General features: G+C 41.2%; 1 protein-coding gene across 4 annotated transcripts in view; it reads left to right on the top strand.

The window, feature by feature from the left end:
* Positions 1-23,228, top strand: part of LOC112112035 (dystrophin) — a 1,981,667-nt gene that overhangs the window by 1,874,317 nt on the left and 84,122 nt on the right. For 3 of the 4 annotated variants that reach the window (XM_024207744.1, XM_024207743.1, XM_026649940.2), the window contains exons 1-2: positions 1,550-1,681; positions 9,499-9,560. In XM_024207744.1, the coding sequence (XP_024063512.1) occupies positions 1,662-1,681; positions 9,499-9,560 (82 nt within the window). In that variant the 5' untranslated portion in view covers positions 1,550-1,661. Of the gene's footprint in view, positions 1-1,549; positions 1,682-9,498; positions 9,561-23,228 lie in introns of those variants that run through there. The other variant, XM_026649948.1, reaches the window with a different exon arrangement.

Below are 23,228 nucleotides of genomic sequence, written 5' to 3'. Positions count from 1 at the left end.
TGTTTATTATGTTCATATACTTTAAAATGTAATTGCGGATATGATAAAATACTAAATATACTTTCCCTAATGAAAGCAGGGGAATCCAAATTTTGCACAATCGGGAATCTTCCAGGAGCTTGTGAGATGCACCTCATTTGCAAAAGCAAAAAAGGGAACAGATTGCAGTGGCCTCCAGTGAATCAAGATGGAGCATTTCACTGTGAACTTCTGATCCATTGCGCTGGAACAATTTTTACAGTGGCGGTGCTGAAAGCCATTGAACCAAATTATAAATCCTGTACATAATGGAAACCACTTCAAGCCAGGGAGTGGGGCAGCAGTTCCAGCACCTATGCTCTAATCCAGGAATCGGCAACCTTTGGCACACGGCCTGCCAAGGTAAGCCCCCTGGTGGGCTCAGCCAGTTTGTTTACCTGCCGCGTCCGCAGGTTCGGCCGATGGTGGCTCCCACTGGCCGCGGTTCGCCGCTCCAGGCCAATGGGGGCTGCGGGAAGTGGCACGGGCCGAGGGATGTGCTGGCCGCCCCTTCCTGCTGCCCCTATTGGCCTGGAGCAGCAAACCGTGGCCAGTGGGAGCCACAATCGGCAGAACCTGCGGACGCGGCAGGAAAACAAACCGGCCCGGCCCGCCAGGGTGCTTACCCTGATAGGCTGCGTGCCAAAGGTTGCCAATCCTTGCTCTAATCCAAAGATTAAATTGACAGTGGGCTGAATTAGACTCACCTGCTATAGTTTTATAGGATTTATAGTTTGGTTCAAGGGCTTTCAGCACCCATCCCATTTCTACAGTGTTGCCCTCTGGGCCCAATCTTCAAAAGTATGTAGGTACTAACTTATCTGCATCTGTAGGCACCTAAATATCTTTAGAAATCTGACTCTGTTAATTTCCTTTAATCAAACCCCAGAGGTGTGATATCACTTTTTAAGAAAACCCACTATGGTGGTACTTTGGATTTGGGACTGTTTTGTCCCTTACCACCACCAACAAAGCCTCTATCTTAAAAAGACGTGGCTACATGAAGTTTTTACAGCTCTTCAATTTCCTGAGCCTTGTTCCCTTAAAAACAAAAGGGCATAAAAGCCTACTTAAAAGTCAGCCAACATACCTAATCGCTTTAAAGACAATGACTGGCAATTAAAATTCGGAGAACTTTTTCCCTTCCTGGCTCAGGACACCGCTTCTTTTCAGGTGCAGGGTTTAAGAGTTTGGATTCCTCGTAAATTTCACGCTCCTGTCCCACCACCAGTACCGAAATCTTGAACGGTAAAAGTAATAACTAATGATATTAGATTAATTTGTACTGAGATCAGTTCTTTAAACTGAAGAAACTATCCAGTTCAGATAGTTTTAGGGACTCACGCTGCACACCCCAGGTCACATTCCTTAGTTCTACCTTAAATAATTCCCTCCTCTTTCATCCCAAACTGTTCCCTTTCTTTGAGTCCTTTACTTAGCAATAGCAGGTTCAATAGGTGGAGGGAGGAGGAGAGGCTGGAAGCTCCACCCTGTCTAGCCTGCAGCCTTCCCTCCCCCTGATGCCCTTAGCCCAGTAATGCTCGTTCCACCGCAGTGCTATTCACCGCCGCTTTCGTGTGTGTTAGCCCGGCTGAGCCTAGGACTCCGCTCCGTCCCCCTCTCTCTCTCGGAGTCGTCGAGCGATGAGGGAGCAACTCAAAGGGTGAGTTCAGAGCAGCTCCTCTCCCAGCCCATCCCCTGCCTTGGCTTGAAATTTTGCACTTGTGGCCGCGCTGTGCGTGGGAGAGCCGAGCTCCGGAAAGGTGAATGAAACTTGGGCAGGGATTTGGCACAGGGGGAGCCCCCAAGCGACTGCCTCCGTCCCAGCTGTTTCCTCCCGTTCCGGCTGCAGGTGCTTGTAGTTGTGGCGAATGGCAGGGTTAACTCTTTCCCCTCCGGCGGCGGAGTTCCCCTGATTGGAGAGTTCCGTCTGTGGCAGGCACGCTGTAAGGGTGTTGGTTAAGGATTTTGATTTTCAGAGGGCTAGTAGCTCAGTAGTCTCCACGCCTTAGGCATCCCCCCATCCCTGTCGTTTTGCACTAAAAGAATGTTAAAGATCTGAAGCGTTGCTCGTGGACGTGCCTTTAACCCTGCAGCATAGATGTGCACGTAGAACAGAGGGGTAATGTTGTTAAAAACCTTGTTTAAAGACTGCAGAGGGAAGCTCTTCTACCTTTCATTCAGCATAGGAAAGGTCAACTTTCTGCCTGATTTCTCCTGGGAATTTGAACTGACATTTAATTCACTGCATTTTCTCATTTATGTGCCCTAAGTTTCAGGATAAATAGGTCTAGTTGGAACATGCAAGATATTTAACTCATAGCTACATAATACTAAAAGGCCGGGGGAACCCCCAGCAGTTAAACCGTAAAGCCAAGCCAGGAAGTCCGGGATGTGCTAGAGATATGATCAAACGGTTTGGGGGAAGCCAAAGCGGGATGACAGTTTGTATCGTTTCTTTTTCTTGTTGTTAATGTTTTACAGCTGAATGGAATACTATACTGTGTTGTTATACCCGCCTAGCTTTCTTACAGCTCAATTTAATCCATCTGCATACAGTGCATTTTATAACTTGGTTCATGAATGAACTTCCATAGGAATGTTTAAAATATGGACACCTAGGTGAGTGGTAGTTCTAGGTTATTGTATGTTTGGAAATAATGTTTCAGTGTAATAGTTTTTACTCTAGTTTATATTGTATATGTATTTTTTTTGTATACTGTGTGTGTGAAACATAATTTGTCTCTGTGATGTAGTTAGTATATGAGGCTCTCCTTTGAAGTGTGTTACTGCAAAACCTGCCCTCTCCTGGGATATATTCATTTTTCCAGCTCTCATTGCAAGCTTAAATTTGGCTGAGAACTGGTTTAGAGGCACATGCCTATGGAGTACTGAGCTGAGGAAACAAGAAACATAGTTATATAGAAGGTCAAAGACCTTCTACCACTAAGGAATTGGTTGCAGTCATCATTGTTTGATCCTGGATTCAACAAGACCCTGCAGTGAAATTGCTTTGGCAGAAGTGGAGGGGATAAGCTTTGAAAAGCAAATAGATCAATGGACAAGTAACAGCTGGAGGGGCTGGCTCACCAGCTTTAACAACTGAATGGTAATCTTTGCCAATGACACAGTGCACAAAATAAAATGCTGAACATCTAAAGGGAGAAAAAATAGTTACTATAAAATACTAAGCAGTTGATATGTGGCCCCATCTTACTGCTCAGTTTCAATATTAGCAGAAACTTTTAATATGTATGTGTGCCTCTCTTCAGTATTTTGATAATGTTGGGAAAAATTTTTTTTTTTTTTTTTTTTTTTTTTTTTAAGACATTGATCCCAGGATTAAAGAGAAATCATCACTGTGTGGATCCATGGACTCCAGATTTATAGTTGAAGACAAACAGTAATCCTTTGCAAATCACAAGAGAATTCTACCTTTTTACAGCACTGTTTTAGTCTTTTCACAGCGATTAGTTTCCTCCCTCTGGGAAGTAATGAAAGATATAAAAAGGTTCACAATGTTTTAAGCAATAAGTGAAACTGATTGCAAGGTAGTCTTATTTTGAGTGGCCAACAGTCTCTCTTCTTTAAATAAAGAACAAGTAGTTAAAGTTGCATTTTTAAAGGTTTAATGTTAGTTTTACAAAAGAAAAAACCCAACTCTGTCATATTTATTCTGGCTTTTTGACAGCAGCCATAAAGTTGTTGTAAGAATCTTGCGCTCTACTTGAAACCAAAAAGGTGAAAGGCAATATAAATTGTATTGTAGTGCAGCACACTATAAAATAACTTACTTTGTAATTATTGGCTAATATGTGTTGCTGTTTCTTTATTGCCACCTGACAGAATTTGCTTCTCTCTCTCTTCTCTTGCACACACACACCTTACACCTGGTTAATAGTGCATTTTGAAGTAAAGGGAATGGTGGGAGGCTGGTGGAATTTGCTTTAATGTAGTCACAAATTAAGAGGAATGTAACAGTATAGAGAGTGGGGTGCAGTTCCATACTCAAATTCTCTGCTGTGAAGCTTAGCAATGAATAAACATGGGAGACCAAATCTTTGAAATTTAAAACTGGCAGAATGAATAAAATCAAGAACAACTTAAAAAGGTTTAAAGATGATTTATGAAGGAGAATTTTTTCTATCCCTTTTGCTGCCATTGTTTTTCAAAGATAATACAAGCTGAAAAGGGGGCAAAGCCATTTATTTTTACTCAAACTGGGCATATTTTAATAGAGAACTGATAGTTTAGTTTATCATTCATCGCATCAGTTCAAGTTTTTATCATGCTGCTTTGTCATCTCTTCTGACAATAATCAGGGGTTCATCTTTGTACTCTTGGCAATGATAGAGAAGTTGTGTTGGTTATATGCAGATATAGGATGGCAAAGTGTTTTTGCAAAGTTCTCTATGCACCTGAATCCTATTCAGAAAAATCTTTCCTATCCCAGTGTTGTGTTACTCCTGATTTAAAAAAAAAAATTAAGCAATTTTTTCATCTATCACCATCCCGTAAGGACTGAGTTGAGACTACCAAATTCATTTAATACAGGGATTCTCAAACAGGGGGTCAGGAGGTTATTACATGGGGGGTCACGAGCTGTCAGCCTCCACCCCAAACTCCACTTTGCCTCCAGCATTTATAATGGTGTTAAATATATAAACAAGTGTTTTTAATTGATAAGGGGAGTCGCACTCTGAGGCTTGCTATGTGAAAGGTGTCACCAGTACAATAGTTTGAGAACCACTGATTTAATAAGTCGCATCATATGTACAAAGATGGTGCTCTTATCCCACTGAACTATCTATGTATTTTAGTGTGCCAATCACCATCGCGCTGCTATCATCTGTTGTTCTTCCAGGCCTATCTTTATTCTTCTTTCCCCTTTTGCATCTTGATAAGCTAGAGAGGCATGAACCTGTAATGTTTCTCTGACTTTATAGGGTCTAGTTCCTAATCAGAGTTAGGAAATATGGCAAACATTTTTCAGCAGATCTGTTAAAGATGGTAGTGTTCCCAAGTGTCTTTGAGACAGCCTAGAATTGCTGAGCTGGCATTTCACTTCAGATGGTGTTCACAATACACACATACACACCCTCTCCCACAGCCAACCCCAAAGCTTACAATTAAATGGCCTTTGAAAATGGCAAAGAGGCTTATGAAGGATAGTCTCGATGGAATCTAACCTTTCCTTGAGCTGTACATGTGTTTGGAATTGTTGATAACTTTCTGTGCTGAAAATGTTCAGGAAGAGGCAACACTTTTTAGTTAGAATGAAAAAGCTGCAGCCTTCTTGTGTTCTGCATGTAAAGTACCAGCAAAATCTGCCCTTATTCTTCACAGGCACTCAACCTTTACAGAGTTGGAATGCAGGGTTTCCTTAAAACACTGACTTTCATGCAAGAGTGAGAGGGATACCTCCAGTTCTAGAGTCCAGCTCTCACTGTCCTGTAAGATATGAGTTTGATAGTCTCAGCTGAATTGCCTGTGAATATAATAAAAACCTGATACACAGCATTCAGCCCAGTGGATAATCTTTGCTTAAGAGAAGGCAAAGAAATGAGCTACCATGGATACTGACTTGACATTCATCCCTATAGAAAGGGGTATTTCCTTCAATGTGGGATTGAGGTCAATGAAAGGGCAAATAGACGAGGGGGTTCATTTGCCCTGCAGATTTTAGCTTTGTGTAGTTCACTTGTGGATAAATGGAGAAAACCAATTTCTAGTAGAGGCTGTGCCCTTTTGCACTTGTATGCACAAAATGTGTAAATGACTATGCAGTGTTTATCAAAAATGCATAAAACCAGTGCTTGTGAATCGTGCCAGGGTGACAGCACTGGAGACTAAAGTGCTCTGCAGAGCAGTCTGAGACAACCAAACTCATTTCACTTGGAAAATTAGGTAGCTTATTTTAAAAGAGAAATACAGCTCTGATGCAATCAGTGGGTGAACTTTCTCCTAGTATTTCTATGAGATTTGACATACTGATCAATGGCACACTCACTATTCAAACACCCGAACACCACATGGAAGATGGCATTGTAGAAAATGAAGAGACATGAAAGAATCTATGAATCTATGAATGATCGCTGTTTGTATAATAGGGATTTCTGGTTACAAGAAGAGTGGTCAGCAGTAGAGAGAAATTCCTCACACTGCCCCACGTATATGTCTCAACCCTGATCTGAAGGAAACATCCCTATGTGATTCTTGACTTCTGTGCTAAGAATTCACAACAGGTTACCAGTTGCGGTCAAAACAGTGTTATGTAGATGTTGAACAGCCATCAGATGTAACAACTTCTGGTCACTTAACCTAGTTCTGTATCCATTTACCAAAGTCCTGAATCATGTAGTTTCTCAATGGAGTTCTTTTACACTGAGGCTTTTTTCCTCCCTAGAACTACTTCCTAGTAAGCAGAGGCTTTTTATAGCCAAAATTGCAATTAACATATTGATTCTCTAAAATATTTTTCAACTCTTATTCATTTTCTTTGCAAATGCAGTTTAGCTGTATCCAAGTTCACTGTAAGCAGCTAATGCTGTATTCTCACCCCATGTTTCCTATCTCTGTCACCCGTGGTAGGGAATACAGGAAATCAGATGAGTCTGAGACAGATCCATAGGTTTTCTTCAACTTTTATTCTGGGTTTCTTATTTTATGCTTTTAAAAAGCAAAACAAAACCCACAATCAATCTCAATTCAGCCTGTGTATTTGCAGTCATCAACTCTTGCTCTCTGCTATGGTGTCAATGAGCAATGCAAGACCTTTGTGGTGTTCTCATCTCCTTCTCCCTCTTTCACTGTATACAATCTCTACCATTATAAAGGGAAGAGAGAGACTGAGGTCAATGAGGAATAGTTTTCTTTAAAATCTTGTATCCTTCTGGTGCATTCTATGCCTTATTTTTTTCTATTGTAATAGTCTGTGATCCCTCAACATTGGTAAAAAGAACAGGAGTACTTGTGGCACCTTAGAGACTAACAAATTTATTAGAGCATAAGCTTTCGTGGGCTACAACCCACTTCTTCGGATGCATATAAAGTGAAACATATATTGAGGAGATATATATACACACATACAGAGAGAATGAACAGGTGGGAGTTGTCTTACCAACTCTGAGAGGCCAATTAAGTAAGAGAAAAAAAACTTTTGAAGTGATAATCAAGATAGCCAAGTACAGACAGTTTGATAAGAAGCAAGTGTGAGAATACTTACAAGGGGAGATAGATTCAATGTTTGTAATGGCTCAGCCATTCCCAATCCCTATTTAACCCTGAGTTGATTGTGTCTAGTTTGCATATCAATTCCAGCTTTGCTGTGACTTCACTGCAAAGCTTGGAAATCATTACAAACAAGAAGCACGTCAAAGAATGTTGAATGTAGAGTTCAGTCAGTAAAAGGTTCACTTGTGCCAACTAACCAACCCTCTCCTTTAAGTAGGAAACTAGACCAAATAGAAGGTATGTCATTCTAATTGTTTCACAAGAATCCCAGTACAGATTTTGCCCCTTCTTAGGTTAGATTGTTCTAGAGAGCACAAATTGGTAAACAGGAAGGAGCAGCCTTCTCCAAAGCTTTGTTTCTAAGGCTTGGTCTACACTAACCCCCCAAATCGAACTAAGGTACGCAACTTCAGCTACGTGAATAACGTAGCTGAAGTTCGAAGTACCTTAGTTCGAACTTACCTCGGTCCAGACGCGGCAGGCAGGCTCCCCTGTCGACTCCGCGGTACTCCTCTCGACGAGCAGGAGTACCGCAGTCGTCGACTCCGCGGTACTCCTCTCGCCGAGCAGGAGTACCGCAGTCGACGGCGAGCACTTCCGGGTTCGACTTATCGCGTCCAGACAAGACGCGATAAGTCGAACCCAGAAGTTCGATTGCCAGCTGCCGAACTAGCGGCTGGGTAGAGACGTACCCTAAGTCCATTGATGTTGATGGGAGCTTCTGCACTGACTTCACTGAGCTCTGGATCAGGTCCTGTCCTTCTTCCCATACTTTTTGTGCCAATCTGCAGGCAGAGGAGCAGTCCCCTTGCTCCTCAAATGCAGGGACTGCAGTTGTGATCAGCCTTCCTGGGGCGCCTTGTGAAAGAGCTAGTCACAGTTGGGCTCTCACAAGTTTCAAAACTTTTCCTTTCACTTTCTTGCAGCCTCCCTTTAATATATCTGGAGACTACGTGACCAGTCCTCTACTGGCAGGAGAATAAACAAATGACTTTTCAATTTCAGATTTCTATCATAATGTTATATATGATCACATATTTTAGTATCTTCCAGTTTAAAAAATCATAAAATATATAACCTCAGGAGGCATAAATCATTGTTACATGCACTAACTCACACTTTAGTTTGGTGGTTTTCTCTCATGATACATGCTTGTTGGCATCACACTTTGTTGTAAAGCTAGCGGCTGCTTGATTCAATGCAGAGAATGTCCAATTTGCATTCTGGTCATACTGTGTATTCTGCAGGCGTTCAAAATCCCTTTTTAGTTGTTTTTTTGTGCTTTCCGAAGGCACTGCCTCTTGAAATTTGCGATGGACCTAGGGCAGGAGATGGAATTCCAGCTTGAATTCAAAGAAACAGAAATTGCAGCAACAACAACAGGAAAGAAAAAAAATCAATGTTTGGGATAGAACACATTGGGTTTAGAAGCAGTTTAAGCGGCTGCTGATTCAATAGAATTTAACATGGGTTTTTGGTACAACCATTTGAAATGGAATGTAGGACAGCAGTTGTAGCTGACATCTCATCCACTAATTGAATAGTGAACACTTAAAATAGAGCAGGTCAAATCCTTCATACATTTCATTGAAAAACTGAAAAAAAAATTGACAAAACTGTTCATTAAATATTATTGTCATTTTTGAACAATTCTATATGGAGGAGAATAATAGGGTTGCTGTATTTAAAATAAAGTCCATTTTATAAATTAATCTAGTCTAATTAGAAATGGAACCCAAACCACTGAACCCCCATATTTTTGGAATTGTGTATAGTTTAGATGTAAATATTGCATCTTGAGCCCATCACTAAATATAATGGGCCAAATTCATACCTAGTGTTACAAATAGACATATCGACCATTGGTCACACTTCCTGCTCTAATCCCCAAAGATGACATTCTGGCATTCTATACATCGTCGAGGTTTAGATGCTGCACTGCTCGTTATGTAATATGGTATTAGGAGAAAGAAATTTAGCTTCAAAACTGATGGAAGAAAACCCACCTATCATAAAAAAAAAAAACTATGAATTTTTGTGATTTTGGCTGGGAAAAACTCCAACATCATTGCTATCACATACACATATATTCTGCTCTGTGAATAAACATTTAATCATTGAATTGTACAGCTACTAAATATGGATATCTATTTAAGGAAAGATCTGCAAAGAGAAGTGTCCGACTGTCTTAGGGAAAACTCTACCGTACATATTTCATTCTAAAACCTTCATATTTTTATGTTTTAGCCATGAGACACAAACGACCTGCTGGGATCATCCTAAAATGACTGAGCTGTACCAGTCTTTAGGTAAGAGAGATCTACTAATTTCCTGTAATTAAACTAATTGTTAAGACAATGATTTCCAAGGATATTCCCCTGGGTGTTATTCAGAAATTGAAGTTAAGTAAAGGTCAGACATATTCCAGGTCAATATGGGATCAAGATAAGATTTTCTTTCAAAGGAATATAAAGAAAATAATTAACTTTAAATTAAATATTATATTGAGTTTATTTGTAATGCAGGTACCTCCTGCAGATTGTTTGCCTAGAAATTCTGGGGCAAATAAATAAATAAACCCAAGCTCTTATACCACCTCATCTATTTTTAAAAAGGCTAAATTAAAATCAAGCCAAGTTGCTGTTAATTTTGACTTTGTGCTGGTTGGAAGCCAGTGGAAACCATTTGCCAATCTGTGTTACCACTACATTCTTTTCACAGTGTGTTCAATACTTGGAACGCCTGGTAGCTGTCATGATGACCTTGTGAGCATACAAAATAGTTGCCTATTATGACTTCAGGGTTTTTTTAAGCAGTCTTGGATTTTATTAACAGGTGCACAGCTATGTGATGTAATGGACTTATCCATACCCCACTGTGGGCCCACCTTGGTTGCAACTTCAAGCTTTCTTCTGATTTTAATTGCCACTGCTCATATACAATAGAAGGCACAGTCAAAAATAAATTATTTTCTTTTTTAAAAAAATCATCAATATTTCTCCCCTTATACAAATAAATCACTAGTAAAGAACACAGGAATTAAGTGAGGTGTAATAATCTAGACACTTTATTATTTTACAACATGCAGCATTTTATAATTTGCAAATAATGTAAAAATAGAGCTGTGAATGTCAAAAGAGGGATAATGTATAAATTAAGGCTAACTGAGGGCAAAAGCCGAACAAGTATTCTCTGGCCATATAGATATAGCTTAATGCATTCATTTGCCTCCTTTATATTTCCATTGTAAAAGTGAATAGTTTCCCATGTTAGTTCCCAATGTTGTATCTGAGATGCAAATACCATTTAGTGATTCATAGATTCTAGGACTGGAAGGGACCTCGAGAGGTCATCGAGTCCAGTCCCCTGCCCACATGCCAGGACCAAATGATGGATGGTTCTCTACAGTATTTTGGGTATATCAGAACCATATGTGAACTATCCAGACTATAATCTGGAAATCGCATGAAATTTTTGATGCTGTTGCTGGTCAGGTCCGAAATACCGTGATACACCTCTACCCCGATATAACGCGACCCGATATAACACGGTAAAGCAGCGCTCCAGGGGGGCGGGGCTGCGTGCTCCAGTGGATCAAAGCAAGTTCGATATAACGTGGTTTCACCTATAACGCGGTAAGATTTTTTTGGCTCCTGAGGACAGCATTATATCGGGGTAGAGGTGTATTTCTCATGGTATTTACTGCAATTGAACTAAGTTTCTGTTGAAAAACAAGTGAACAGGTACAGGAAAATGAGGGAGAAAAAAATTCTGTTTGAGGTCAGTTCAAGGATCAAATCAGTATCTAATACAATTTTCTCATCACTGTGAATGTTACCTGAATATCAAGTGTTCAAGGAATTTTTTACTTCTTGTGGTATAAAGGGAGAAACCATTTAGACAGATCTTCTTTTCACTTCCATTTTATTCAAGGAGATTTTTCCTACAGTGGCCATTTTTTCTTTTTCCTTTTAAAGAACTATATTCAAGAAAAGTGTGTGTGAGAGAGGGAGACATTTGAGGTATGTCTGAAATGGCAGTTTTCTTCTTGGCCAACATTTTTATTTCTCTTTGGGATGGGATAAAAATGGTGATTACTGGTACCTACATATGCCAAGATCCATAAATGTATTTTGGAGCCTAAATACATTTTGAAATCAATGCAAGTTAGTAGCCTAAATACGTTTGTGGATCTGGGCCATAGATTTTAGCTGTGAATGTGTAGTATGCGTTTTTGCAAACTGGGTGTTGGCATATGGGAACAAGATGAGGATGAAGTGTTTCTTTGTGCATCACCATATAGAGTCAAACTCTGACAACATTACTGCTGAGTAACCTGCAGACTTTTGTTTTGGAATTGGGTATAATCAGCCCAGCCTAACTCTCATATAAATTGCATAATAGCAGCATAACCCATTTACTCTTGAGCAGAACCCTTAATGTGTTTTTAGTGCTCTGCTTTGCCTCAGGTCAAAACTGGTAATAATGTGATGTTTGAAGTCTTTTGCAGACTTCAGTAATATTTTATGTGAAAAGATATTATTAAAGCAGATTTTGCATTGTACACTTGTTAGTTCCTATTATTCCCCCACATCAGATTCTAAATTTTGTTTCTTGTTCATGTGAAGGAGTTTTACTGAAGAGCTTTAGTTGTCATGTTGCAGATTATCTGGCTTTGTAGAAGTACAGTAACATATATGGTTTCACAAGCCAGGTACATGCAATGCAATATGCAAGGCCAAGCCCATCAGCTATGTCAGTCTTCCTCCCCATTTTTCAAATTCCTGCCACTAGCCTGCAGGGAATAATCTTTCTGAATGATATAACTCTTTGTACATCACAAAATATTGACAGATGGGACGCCTTTCTATAAAGTTAGCACATTTTTCCATAGCTTCTAGTACATCATAACTTGTGAGGCAATCCTCTTGTGTAATTTACATCCTTACAAATTACTGAGAGCTTATTTTTTTCCAGCGACTAAGGAAAATAAAGATTACAACACCACACCTGAGGGGAAACTAGCTTTCCTCCTACTCTTTTTTCCCTGCAGTAACAGCGGACTTCTAGGTAAAATAGGGAGTGGGTTTCTGTGTTGTTCCCCCCCATCACCCTCCATCAGCTCCAGTTCATCCAGTTCACGCACCTGGAAGTTACTGGATTGAACTTTGATCCATGAATTGAATTCCAAGTACCAAAAATAATTTCCCATAGCATTTTTCTAGTATGGCTGAAGATTTTCTGTTCTGATCAGGTTTTTGGTGTTTATGAAAATAAAGATAAATCAAGCAACCTTTCATTCAGTTTAGATTTAATAAGATAATTATTTTACACTAACAGAAGAACATGCTATTGTCATAAAGTATCAGGCCACTGGTCCATCTAGTCAAGTATCCTGTCTCTAACAGTGGCTGCTTCAGAGGAAGGCAAAAGAAGGCCAAAGTATGCAATTATATAATAATCTGTCTTTAGGGGAAGTTTCTTCCTAGACCCCTCAGGCTGATGCCCTGACGCAATAGAATGTATAGTGATAACTGTAACATTTGTTTTGGATTTTAACAAGTGTTTAAGAAATTACATACTTTTCTCATTGATTGTTCTTTATAATAAAGTTTTTCCTTTTGAACTGTTATTAAAAAGTGCTTTCCACTGCAGTGTTTTTCTTATTATTTAAACAATTAGCATATTGTACCATAGAGATATTGCTTACAATTATTTATTTTGGTTTCTATTAAGTGCCTGTTCCTGGCTCTAAACATGCTATTTTTTCACCCTTCATATAAAGTTACCATGTGCCATAAGCACTCTATCACTGCTGAATGGCTTTTTTGTTTGTTCCGTAATCAGATTAAAGTGTCAGTAAGGAGCTGGGATAATGACCTCAGCTGCATCACTTAATTTACCTACTAGGTGTTGATCCTCTGGTTATGTAAATGAAGTATATGACAAAAGCAAATACTGTAATGGAAAAAGGTAGTAAAAATTAGTGATGTGTGAACTTCAGAAGGTTTAGAGTTTTGATTCAGGTTCACGTCTCACTGTTCGGATTCATATTACGGTAGACACTGCCTGCACCCATCTCCAATCTACACCCTCTCCAGTATTCCAGTCATTGCTCCAATTGCTTTCCGTTCCAACGGTGAACCTGCAATAAATTCACTTCTTCACCATTGTAATCCTCTTGTGCATTTTCCCTGACTCATATTTCCCCACCTCTCTCAATATCTTAACGGTCCCAGGGCATCACTGCAATCAAATTTTGCACACTTGTAGAGGTGTTACTTATTTACATTCTGTGTCCCAGAGAAAGCAAGAAGTTTAATTCCCACTTCCCAAAGTGTGAGAGAAAATAAATATTGAATAAATTCTCTCAGATTATCCTTTCTTTTGTCAACATTCATCTAAAAGCAGCCTTTCCTCTTGAGGATGATCATAGAATCATAGACTTTAAGGTCAGAAGGGACCATTATGATCGTCTAGTCTGACCTCCAACACAACACAGGCCACAGAGTCTCACCCACCCACTCCTGTATCAAACCCCTAACCTATGTCTGAGCCATTGAAGTCCTTAAATCGTGGTTTAAAGACTTCAAGGTGCAGAGACTCCTCCAACAAGTGACCCAGGCCCCACGTTGCAGAGGAAGGCGAAAAACCCCCAGGGCCTCTGCCAATCTGCCCTGGAGGAAAATTCCTTCCCGACCCTAAATATGACGAACAGTTAAACCCTGAGCATGTGGGCAAGACTCACCAGCCAGACACCCAGGAAAGAATTCTCTGTAGTAACTCAGATCCCACCCCATTTAACATTCCATCACAGGCCATTGGGCATATTTACTGCTAATAGTCAAAGATCAAGTAATTGCCAAAATTAGGCTATCCCATCATACCATCCCCTTCATAAACTTATCAAGCTTAGTCTTGAAGCCAGATATGTCTTTTGCCCCCACTGCTCCCCTTGGAAGGCTGTTCTAGAACTTCACTCCTCTGATGGTTAGAAACCTTCGCCTAATTTCAAGTCTAAACTTCCTGATGGCCAGTTTATATCCATTTGTTCTTGTGTCCACATTGGTACTGAGCTTAAATAATTCCTCTCCCTCCCTGGTATTTATCCCTCTGATATATTTATAGAGAGCAATCATATTTCCCCTCAGCCTTCTTTTGGTTAGGCTAAACAAGCCAAGCTCTTTGAGTCTCCTTTCATAAGTCAGGTTTTCCATTCCTCGGATCATCATAGTAGCCCTTCTCTGTACTTGTTCCAGTTTGAATTCATCCTTCTTAAACATGGGAGACCAGAACTGCACACAGTATTCCAGATAAGGTCTCACCAGTGCCTTATATAACGGGACTAACACCTCCTTATCTCTACTGGAAATACCTCGCCTGATGCATCCCAGGACCACATTAGCTTTTTTCACAGCCATATCACATTGGTGGCTCATAGTCACCCTGTGATCAACCAATACTCCGAGGTCTTTCTTCTCCTCTGTTACTTCCAACTGATGTGTCCCCAGCTTATAACAAACATTCTTGTTGTTAATCCCTAAATGCATGACCTTGCACTTTTCACTATTAAATTTTATCCTATTACTTTTACTCCAGTTTACAATGTCATCCAGATCTTCCTGTATGATATCACAGTCCTTCTCTGTATTGGCAATATCTCCCAGCTTTGTGTCATTCGCAAACTTTATTAGCACATTCCCACTTTTTGTGCCAAGGTCAGTAATAAAAAGATTAAATAAGATTAGTCGCAAAATCAATCCCTGAGGAACTCCACTAGTACCCTCCCTCCGCCTGACAGTTCACTTTTCAGTATAACCCATTGTAGTCTCCCCTTTAACCAGTTCCTTATCCACCTTTCAATTTTCATATTGATCCCCATCTTTTCCAATTTAGCTAATAATTCCCTATGTGGAACCGTATCAAATGCCTTACTGAAATCGAGGCAAATTAGATCCACTGTGTTTCCTTTGTCTAAAAGATCAGTTACCTTCTCAAAGAAGGAGATCAGGTTAGTTTGGCACGATCTACCTTTTGTAAAACCATGTTGTATTTTGTCGCAATTACCATTGACCTCAAAGTCCTTAACTACTTTCTCCTTCAAAAAATTTTCCAAGACCTTGCATACTACAGATGTCAAACTAACAGGCCGGTAGTTACCCAAATCACTTCTTTTTCCTTTCTGAAAAATAGGAACTATGTTAGCAATTCTCCAGTCATACGGTACAACACCTGAGTTTACAGATTCATTAAAAATTCTTGCTAATGGGCTTGCAATTTCATGTGCCAGTTCCTTTAATATTCTTGGATGAAGATTACCTGGGCCCCCCGATTTAATCCCATTAAGCTGTTTGAGTTTGGCTTCTACCTCGGATGTGGTAATATCTACCTCCATATCCTCATTCCCATTTGTCATCCTACCATTATCTCTAAGCTCCTCATTAGCCTCATTAAAGACTGAGGCAAAGTATTTGTTTAGATTTTGGGCCATGCCTAGATTATCCTTAACCTCCACTCCATCTTCAGTGTTTAGCAGTCCCACTTCTTTTTTGTTTTGTTTTGTTTTCTTCTTATTTATATGGCTAGAGAACCTTTTACTATTGGTTTTAATTCCCTTTGCAAGGTCCAACTCTACATGACTTTTGGCCTTTCTCACTTTATCCCTACATGTTCTGACCTCAATAAGGTAGCTTTCCTTGCTGATCCCTCCCATCTTCTACTCCTTATAGGCTTTCTGCTTTTTCTTAATCATCTCTCTGAGATGCTTGCTCATCCAGCTTGGTCTACAACTCCTGCCTATGAATTTTTTCCCCTTTCTTGGGTTGCAAGCTTCTGATAGTTTCTGCAACTTTGACTTGAAGTAATTCCAGGCCTCCTCTGGCTTTAGATCCACAAGTTCTTCAGTTCAATCCACTTCCATAACTAATTTCCATAATCTTTTAAAGTTAGCCCTTTTGAAATCAAAAACCCTAGTCACAGATCTATTTTTGTTTATCCTTCCATTTAGTTTGAACTGAATTAGATCATGATCGCTCAAACCAAGGTTGTCCCCTACAACCATTTCTTCTATGAGGTCCTCACTACTCACCAAAACCAAATCTAAAATGGTATCCCCTCTTGTTGGTTCAGCAACTAGTTGGTGAAGGAATCCATCAGCTATCGCATCTAGGAAAATCTGAGCCCTATTATTATTACTAGCACTTGTCCTCCAGTCTATATCTGGGAAGTTAAGGACTCCCATGATCACACAATTCCCTTTAATATTTACTTCATTAAAAACATTAAAGAGGTCTCTATCCATATCCAAATCAGATCCCGGTGCTCTATAGCACACCCCAAGCTTTCTCCCCCAATGTGATTTTGCCCAGACAGACTCTGTCTTATCCATTCCATCACTTCTTATTTCTTTACAGTCTACCTCATCATTAACAACAAGGAGTCTGGTGGCACCTTAAAGACTAACAGATTTATTTGGGCATACGTTTTCATGGGTAAAAACCTCACTTCTTCAGATGCATAGAGTGAAAGTTACAGATGCAGGCATTATATACTGACACATGGAGAGCAGGGAGTTACTTCGCAAGTGGAGAACCAGTGTTGACAGGGCCAATTCATCATTGATATACAATGCTACTCCACCACCTTTGCCTTTATTTCTGTCTTTCCTAAACAGCACATATCCTTCAATACCTGTACTCCAGTCATGACTACTATTTCACCATGTTTCTGTTATCCCTATAATATCTGGTTTCACTTCCTGCACCAGTAACTCTAGTTCCTCCATTTTGTTACCTAGGCTCCTCGCATTGGTGTACAAACATCTTAATTTTTGCTGTTTGGCTTCGCTCTCATTGTTTACCTGATTAGACACAGACATTCTACCGCCAGTATCCCCTGTTAGACTAGTATCTACACTACCCTTCCTCCTTATGTCTATTCTCCTACCCACGGCTGTATCCTTTCTTACTTCATTTTCTTCCCTCTCAATGTTAAAATCCAGCATGGAGATTACCTGGACATCTCCCAACCATCTTGTTATACCAATAGAATAAAAACCAGCAGGATCTTATTAAGAGGGATAAGGCAAAGATGCCACCTTTACTATAAATATAATGATAAAGCAAAAGATAAAAGTAAACAATGTTGTTTGACTACTTATTCCTATCACTACTTATTCCTTATATATATATACATACACAGATAGATTGTGTGAATGAATCTATCATTCATTCAAGTTCTGTATAGGTGTTATAGTTACCAGCCTAGAAGTTGCTCATGCCAAGTTACTGGCCAGGTATCTTGGTCATGAGGATGGAGCCGAGTCTGTGTCAGATGCACCTGATGCTCCTGCAGGTTGGCAGCAGAACCAGAGACTCAAAGTCATCAGTCTTGAGAGTTCATTCTTATAGGAATTAATTCCTATGTTAGTCTATGAGAGCTGTTTCATTCTGCTGTTGCTGACTCAATCAGCAGATGGCACATTCCTGGACACATTCCTGGGCACATTCCTGGTGGTTCCAAACTGTCCAAAGTTTGTGTTTCTCATCCTTCCAGATGATGGGGTGGATCCCAGTTTATCCTCCGGGGGTTGTCTGATTATCCACTTGACACATTCTTTGGCCGATGGATACTCCCTTTCTAGGCTGGCACCTCCCTAACCATTTATGTATATCAAGCATTCATCAGCATACATTCCATATCTTAACCATATTTTAATTTACTGTCTCCACCACTTTCGGGGTGTGTGCTAATTCATTTGGGACTCCCGGCCCTTTAATCACAGAGGGTGCGGGGGGGTCTGTTCTAGGAGCCGTTGCTATTACAATGAAGTGAAAGTCACTTAACGGCTTATAGTGTTTCTTTACATTGTATCAATTACTTCAAGAACAAAGTCAATTAACTTGTTTGTAAGTTTTACATAGTAATAAAGTATCTTTCACAGGATAGATACAATCAATGGTTTCTACAGACAGTAGCTTACAAGTTTTAACAGAAGACCCAAGAGATTTTTGTACTTCGTGAAACTGTTGGATTTTAAAGTGTGGGGGACAAATTATGAGGGGGTCACTGTCACTTGGGGGAATCACTGTTAGTACCTTCTTTAATATCCCTACAATCTCCCCCAAATTCCTAGTTTAAAGATCTCTTAATCAGTTGTGCCATCCTAGAAGTCTATTTCCCTCCCTACTCAGGTGAAGTCCATCCCGAGAGAACAGGCCTCTGTTCATGAATGCCTCCCAATAGCCATACATCCCAAAGCCCTCCTTATAGCACCACTGCCTGAGCCATCTGTTGATCGTCATAATCTTGTCACACCTTTGTTGCTCTTCTCTAGGAATAGACAGAATCCCACTGAAGATCACCTGAGCCTCGATTTCCTTAAGTGTCTTCTCCAGCCTGGCGTAGTCTTCTTTGATATGTTCCAGCAAGAATCTAGCAGTATCATTTGTTCCTTTTAAACTCATGCCTAAAAATGCACCTGTACTTTGTAATAATGGCCAAGTAAAACTTGCCCTTTTGTGTTTTAATGTTATGCTCACCAGTATCACCCTCCTCCAACATTCCCATGTAATGAGGGTATGAGTTTCCTCAAGATACATTAGTGTCTCTGTAAACAGTAATTGCAGCAGCAGGATGCAGTCAGGAATGTTGACATATGCATCTGTTTATCTCTTGGGGTTTTTTACTGTTTCACCAAGGTAAAATGATACAAGAGGATAAAAGGCACTCATAGCCCTTGCTACTGGGTGCTGGTTTTCACCTGAATTCCCCTTTTCCCCCACAAAGAATTTGCATAGACTCTTATTACACTAGTAAATTTTACATGTAGACTTATTTTTCCTTCAGATTTTCTTCATATTTGGCATATTGATTTCCATGTCTGCATTTATATCTGCTCCTGTATTTTCCACTCCATGCATCTGATGAAGTGGGTTCTAGCCCACGAAAGCTTATGCCCAAATAAATTTGTTAGTCTCTAAGGTGCCAAAAGGACTCATCATTTTTATAAGATGTGCCCATCATAAAAATCAAGCAACTTATTTTCCTCTGAAATCCAATTAGATTTGAATATGAGCTTTAAAAATGAATAAGAGCTTCAAAAATGTTGTTTATGCTTTGATGTCATTATCAAGGTGCTTATAATCTGGATAGTTAAATTAGCTCGCCCTCAAAAAAAAATAAGACTTGTTGTGGGATTCTCAAAGAGCTTCCATGCTAGTCAGATCTAGTGATGGAGAAAGCTGCAGAGAAAGTAAATGCTATTTCTCCTCTGGGAGAAGTTACCTGTTTGATTCCTGGGAATGCTTGAAATGGAGTATAATAGTTTAGTTTGGGGGGCAAATGCTTCCCTTCTGAAAGCTCTCTTCTTTGGCATTCAAAAATAGGTTTTATAACCACACAGTTTGGAATCACATAGCCACAGTAAAGACGACAGTATCTGTTTTTATTTAGTTACAGGCATGTCTGTGGAACTGATCATGGTAGTATCCGTGCATATCCTTGAATTCCTGATTAATTTGCTATGAGGGTCTATAAACTAATAACTTTTTGCACAAAGTGGGGGAGACCTAGCATGGTGTTTGTATCATTTCATATGAGCGCCTAGCTCTCTCTCGTGCACTCTCTCTCGCACGCGCTCTCTCTCTTTCTTATTGTTCAAGTGCTGATCCCAGTGTGTGTTCCACTGTGGGATATGCATGTGCAGGCATTGTCTGTTGGTTCCCACCTGTGCCCTTGCTCTCCTGGTGCTCTGCTCCAATGATATAAGGGGCAACTGCCTCTCCAGTTTCTTCTAAGTTGGAACCCTCCAGTATGCAGAGCTGATCCTCTCTCTTCTTCCTGTAAATATGTCAAAGCCTTGTATAACTCTGAGTTTTATTGTTAGTATTGATAGTAGTTTTACAATTTTTAGCTAGTCATTAGTTAGAATCCCCTCTCGGGTTAAGCCTCCCAGTCTCCCATTTCAGGACTTAGATTATTCTCTGGATACTAGGCTTCAAAAACTGCATCTCCTGTCCCCTCTCCTTTTCAGTCAGTGACGACCAATAGTGCTGCCTGTACTGCCTTGGAGAAGCACATATCTCTGTTAAATGCAATATCTGTTGCTCTTTCCCCAGCCAACTGCAGCAAGCACAAGAATCTAGCTTCAGAAGTATCTTGTGGAGTGCTGAGGCCCCCATTAGAGCTGGGCTCGAGAGACCCGCCCCTTGTACATTGGCCAGAGTCATCAAGGAGTCCACCTCCTATCACAGTGTTTGACTCAGGAGCAGGAAAAAGCAGGACTAAGGACCCTTCATCTAGGCCTTCTCACAAGAGTAGGGGACACTCTCATAAGCATAAAAACAGATTCCCTCCTAGATCTAAGAGGAGGGATCCCTCCCTGACTGTCCAAGTCGGGCAAGTCTTTGTGTCCAGGCTACAAGAACATAGCCTCCGCCCAACCTCCAAGCTTCCTGGTCACGATTAGAAGGTACATGAGAAGATGCAAGGTTCCTACCATACCAGCCTCCACACCAACTGTGGTACTGACTAAGATGTAGCACTGGGAACCAAAGAACCGAGAACTGTCGGGACTGACAAAAATCACTTGGTTGGAGATTCATTCATCGACTCTACCATCTCATTCCCATAGAGAATCACCAGCTACTAAAAGTCTTCTCACACTGACTCCAGAGGTATAAGGCAACAAGATGCAACTTACAGAGGGGCTGGTGACTCACACCACTCTAGAGCAGGGATTCTCAAACTTGCACTGTGACCCCTTTCTGACAACAAAATTTACTACAGGACTCCAGGAGTGGGGACCTGAGCCCGCCCGAGCCCTGCCGCCCCGGGCAGGGGGGGACAAAGCCCAAGCCATACCATCCTGGGCGGGGATGTGGGAGGGAGCCCAAACCCTGTCACCCAGGGCTGAAGCGCTTGGGCTTCAGCCCCAGATGGTGGAGCTTGAGCTTTGACTTTGGCCTCAGGCGGTGGGCTCGGGCTTTAGCTCTGGGCTCCAGCAAGTCTAACGCCAGCCCTGGCAACCCCATTACAATGGGGTCATGACCCACTTTGGGGTCATGACCCACAGTTTGAGAACCACTGCTCTAGAGTATATCTTCACCCTCCAAAATCTACAATCTCTCATGTTATCAAGACTAATTCTCACCAGGGAGATTCTAACGCCAAGAGGAGCAAGGGATTCAGGAATTCCATCTCTTAGCCCAGCCAGTAGCCATAGCTTTCCATCAGCTGTACTGACAGCACTGCAGATGAAGCTGGATCCGACTTTTTCATCATCAGGAGAGACAGATATACTTGTGGAATTACCTTCACTTCTGCCTAGGGAGGTCAGGCCAGAGGGGGGAGAAAGAACCAGCCTCATTCACTCAAGCAGCAGCCTCCTCCTAAGGACTGGTGGTACCCAATGCCGGGGCGATCACTGCAACATATTTTCAACCCCCTTATACTGGCCTTAATTGGACCCATGGGACCCAGGGTCATGGTACCTAAAGTACCCTCCACCCCCACAAGAGGTCAACAGAACTTCACCCTAAGTCTGTAGAAGAAGAAGAACCAGATCTGCTGGTACCACCATGTGTATCATCTTCCTCACCCAATGAGGCGGTTGCTTCAGCCTTGCCATCTCCAGATGACCACAGGCAATTCCAGGAGCTGCTACAGAGAGGAGCAGAAGAGCTCCCAAGCTCCTGAATGTCCTCCAGCCCATGTGATCTAGCCAACTAGCACTCCCAGTGAATGGAGCCATACTGGAACCAGCAAGGGCAGTAAGGCATATGCTGGCAATATGTGCCTGTACCTTCAAGGGGGCAGAAGAACTGTACTTTTGTCCTAGCAAAGGGAGCAAAGCGCTTGTTCACCCATTCTGCCGCTAATTCTCTGGTTGTCCAAGCAGCATCAGAAAGATCCAGGTGACACCAAAGGGCCATCTCTGCAGATAAGGAAGCCAAACATTTGGATGTTATGAGGAGGAACGTGTTTACATAAACCAGCCTCTAATTTAGAATATCAAACTATCAGGCTCTCCTAATAGTTTTCAATTTTCTGAATTATTCAAAGTTCCTGGACTTGAAGGACAAATTACCCCAGGAGGACAGGTCTCAATATTAAGAACTCATTGATGAAGGCTAGGTAGTGTCCAGAACCTGGTTAAAAGCTGTGATTGAGGCAGCCAATACAACATCAAGGTCAATGGCGACTGCTATAGTGATGATCCAGGAATTGTGGCTGCTCTCGTCAGGGAGATCCAAAATACCATGGAGGGCTTGACCTTCTCAACCATAAGATGGACAACTCTTTGCACTCACTAAAAGACTCTAGGGCAATCCTCTGCTCCCTGAGTACTCCGGCTCCAAAGAGGAAATACAGTAAGCAGCATGACAAACTGAGGCCTTTACCACAACCTTTCTACCAGCAGTGCTCTTACAAGCTGCATTCCTTCCACTTCAACTATAGCTACCCAGCCTCATCCCCAGCCAAAAGGCACTTTTGATGGAATGCTCAGGAGCTGAAAAACAATTATTCCATCGATGTGACTGTTTTTACTCTGCTTGCAGCCTAGGTAGATGAACTCATCAATGTTCTCCACAGCATTCGACTCCCCCTGCACGGAGGGTTCTGATGGCATATCTCTGAGGTTCAGGCCTTGGTCTTTTGCCATGAGACATTGTTTCACAGAGTGGGTGGAATCTTTGAAACCTTGGAGGTGGGGCTCAGATTCTCTGACCTCACAAATGACCCATTAGTTCCCAAGTCTTCTACAAATGTTATCCCCTTCAACTATCAGCATTTAATCGTTCCTGGATCTCTTGACTCAGGAGAATGCAAGGTCAAGCATCCCAACCTAAATTCTCTTCATCTCATGGCTTGGTATTTGGATGGGTGTCAAACCTAGAACATTGTTGCTTGGAAGATGAGCAAGTCATTCTTAATAGCAGAAAGGACTCCACCAGGAAATGTTACCTAGCCAAGTG

Source organism: Terrapene carolina, unplaced genomic scaffold (genome assembly GCF_002925995.2).
Source record: "Terrapene carolina triunguis isolate 2854851 unplaced genomic scaffold, T_m_triunguis-2.0 Scaffold23, whole genome shotgun sequence".
Lineage (NCBI taxonomy): Eukaryota > Metazoa > Chordata > Testudines > Emydidae > Terrapene > Terrapene triunguis.
The sequence above is the reverse complement of the archived record's forward strand: the minus strand, read 5'-3'. Positions and strand labels throughout refer to the sequence as shown.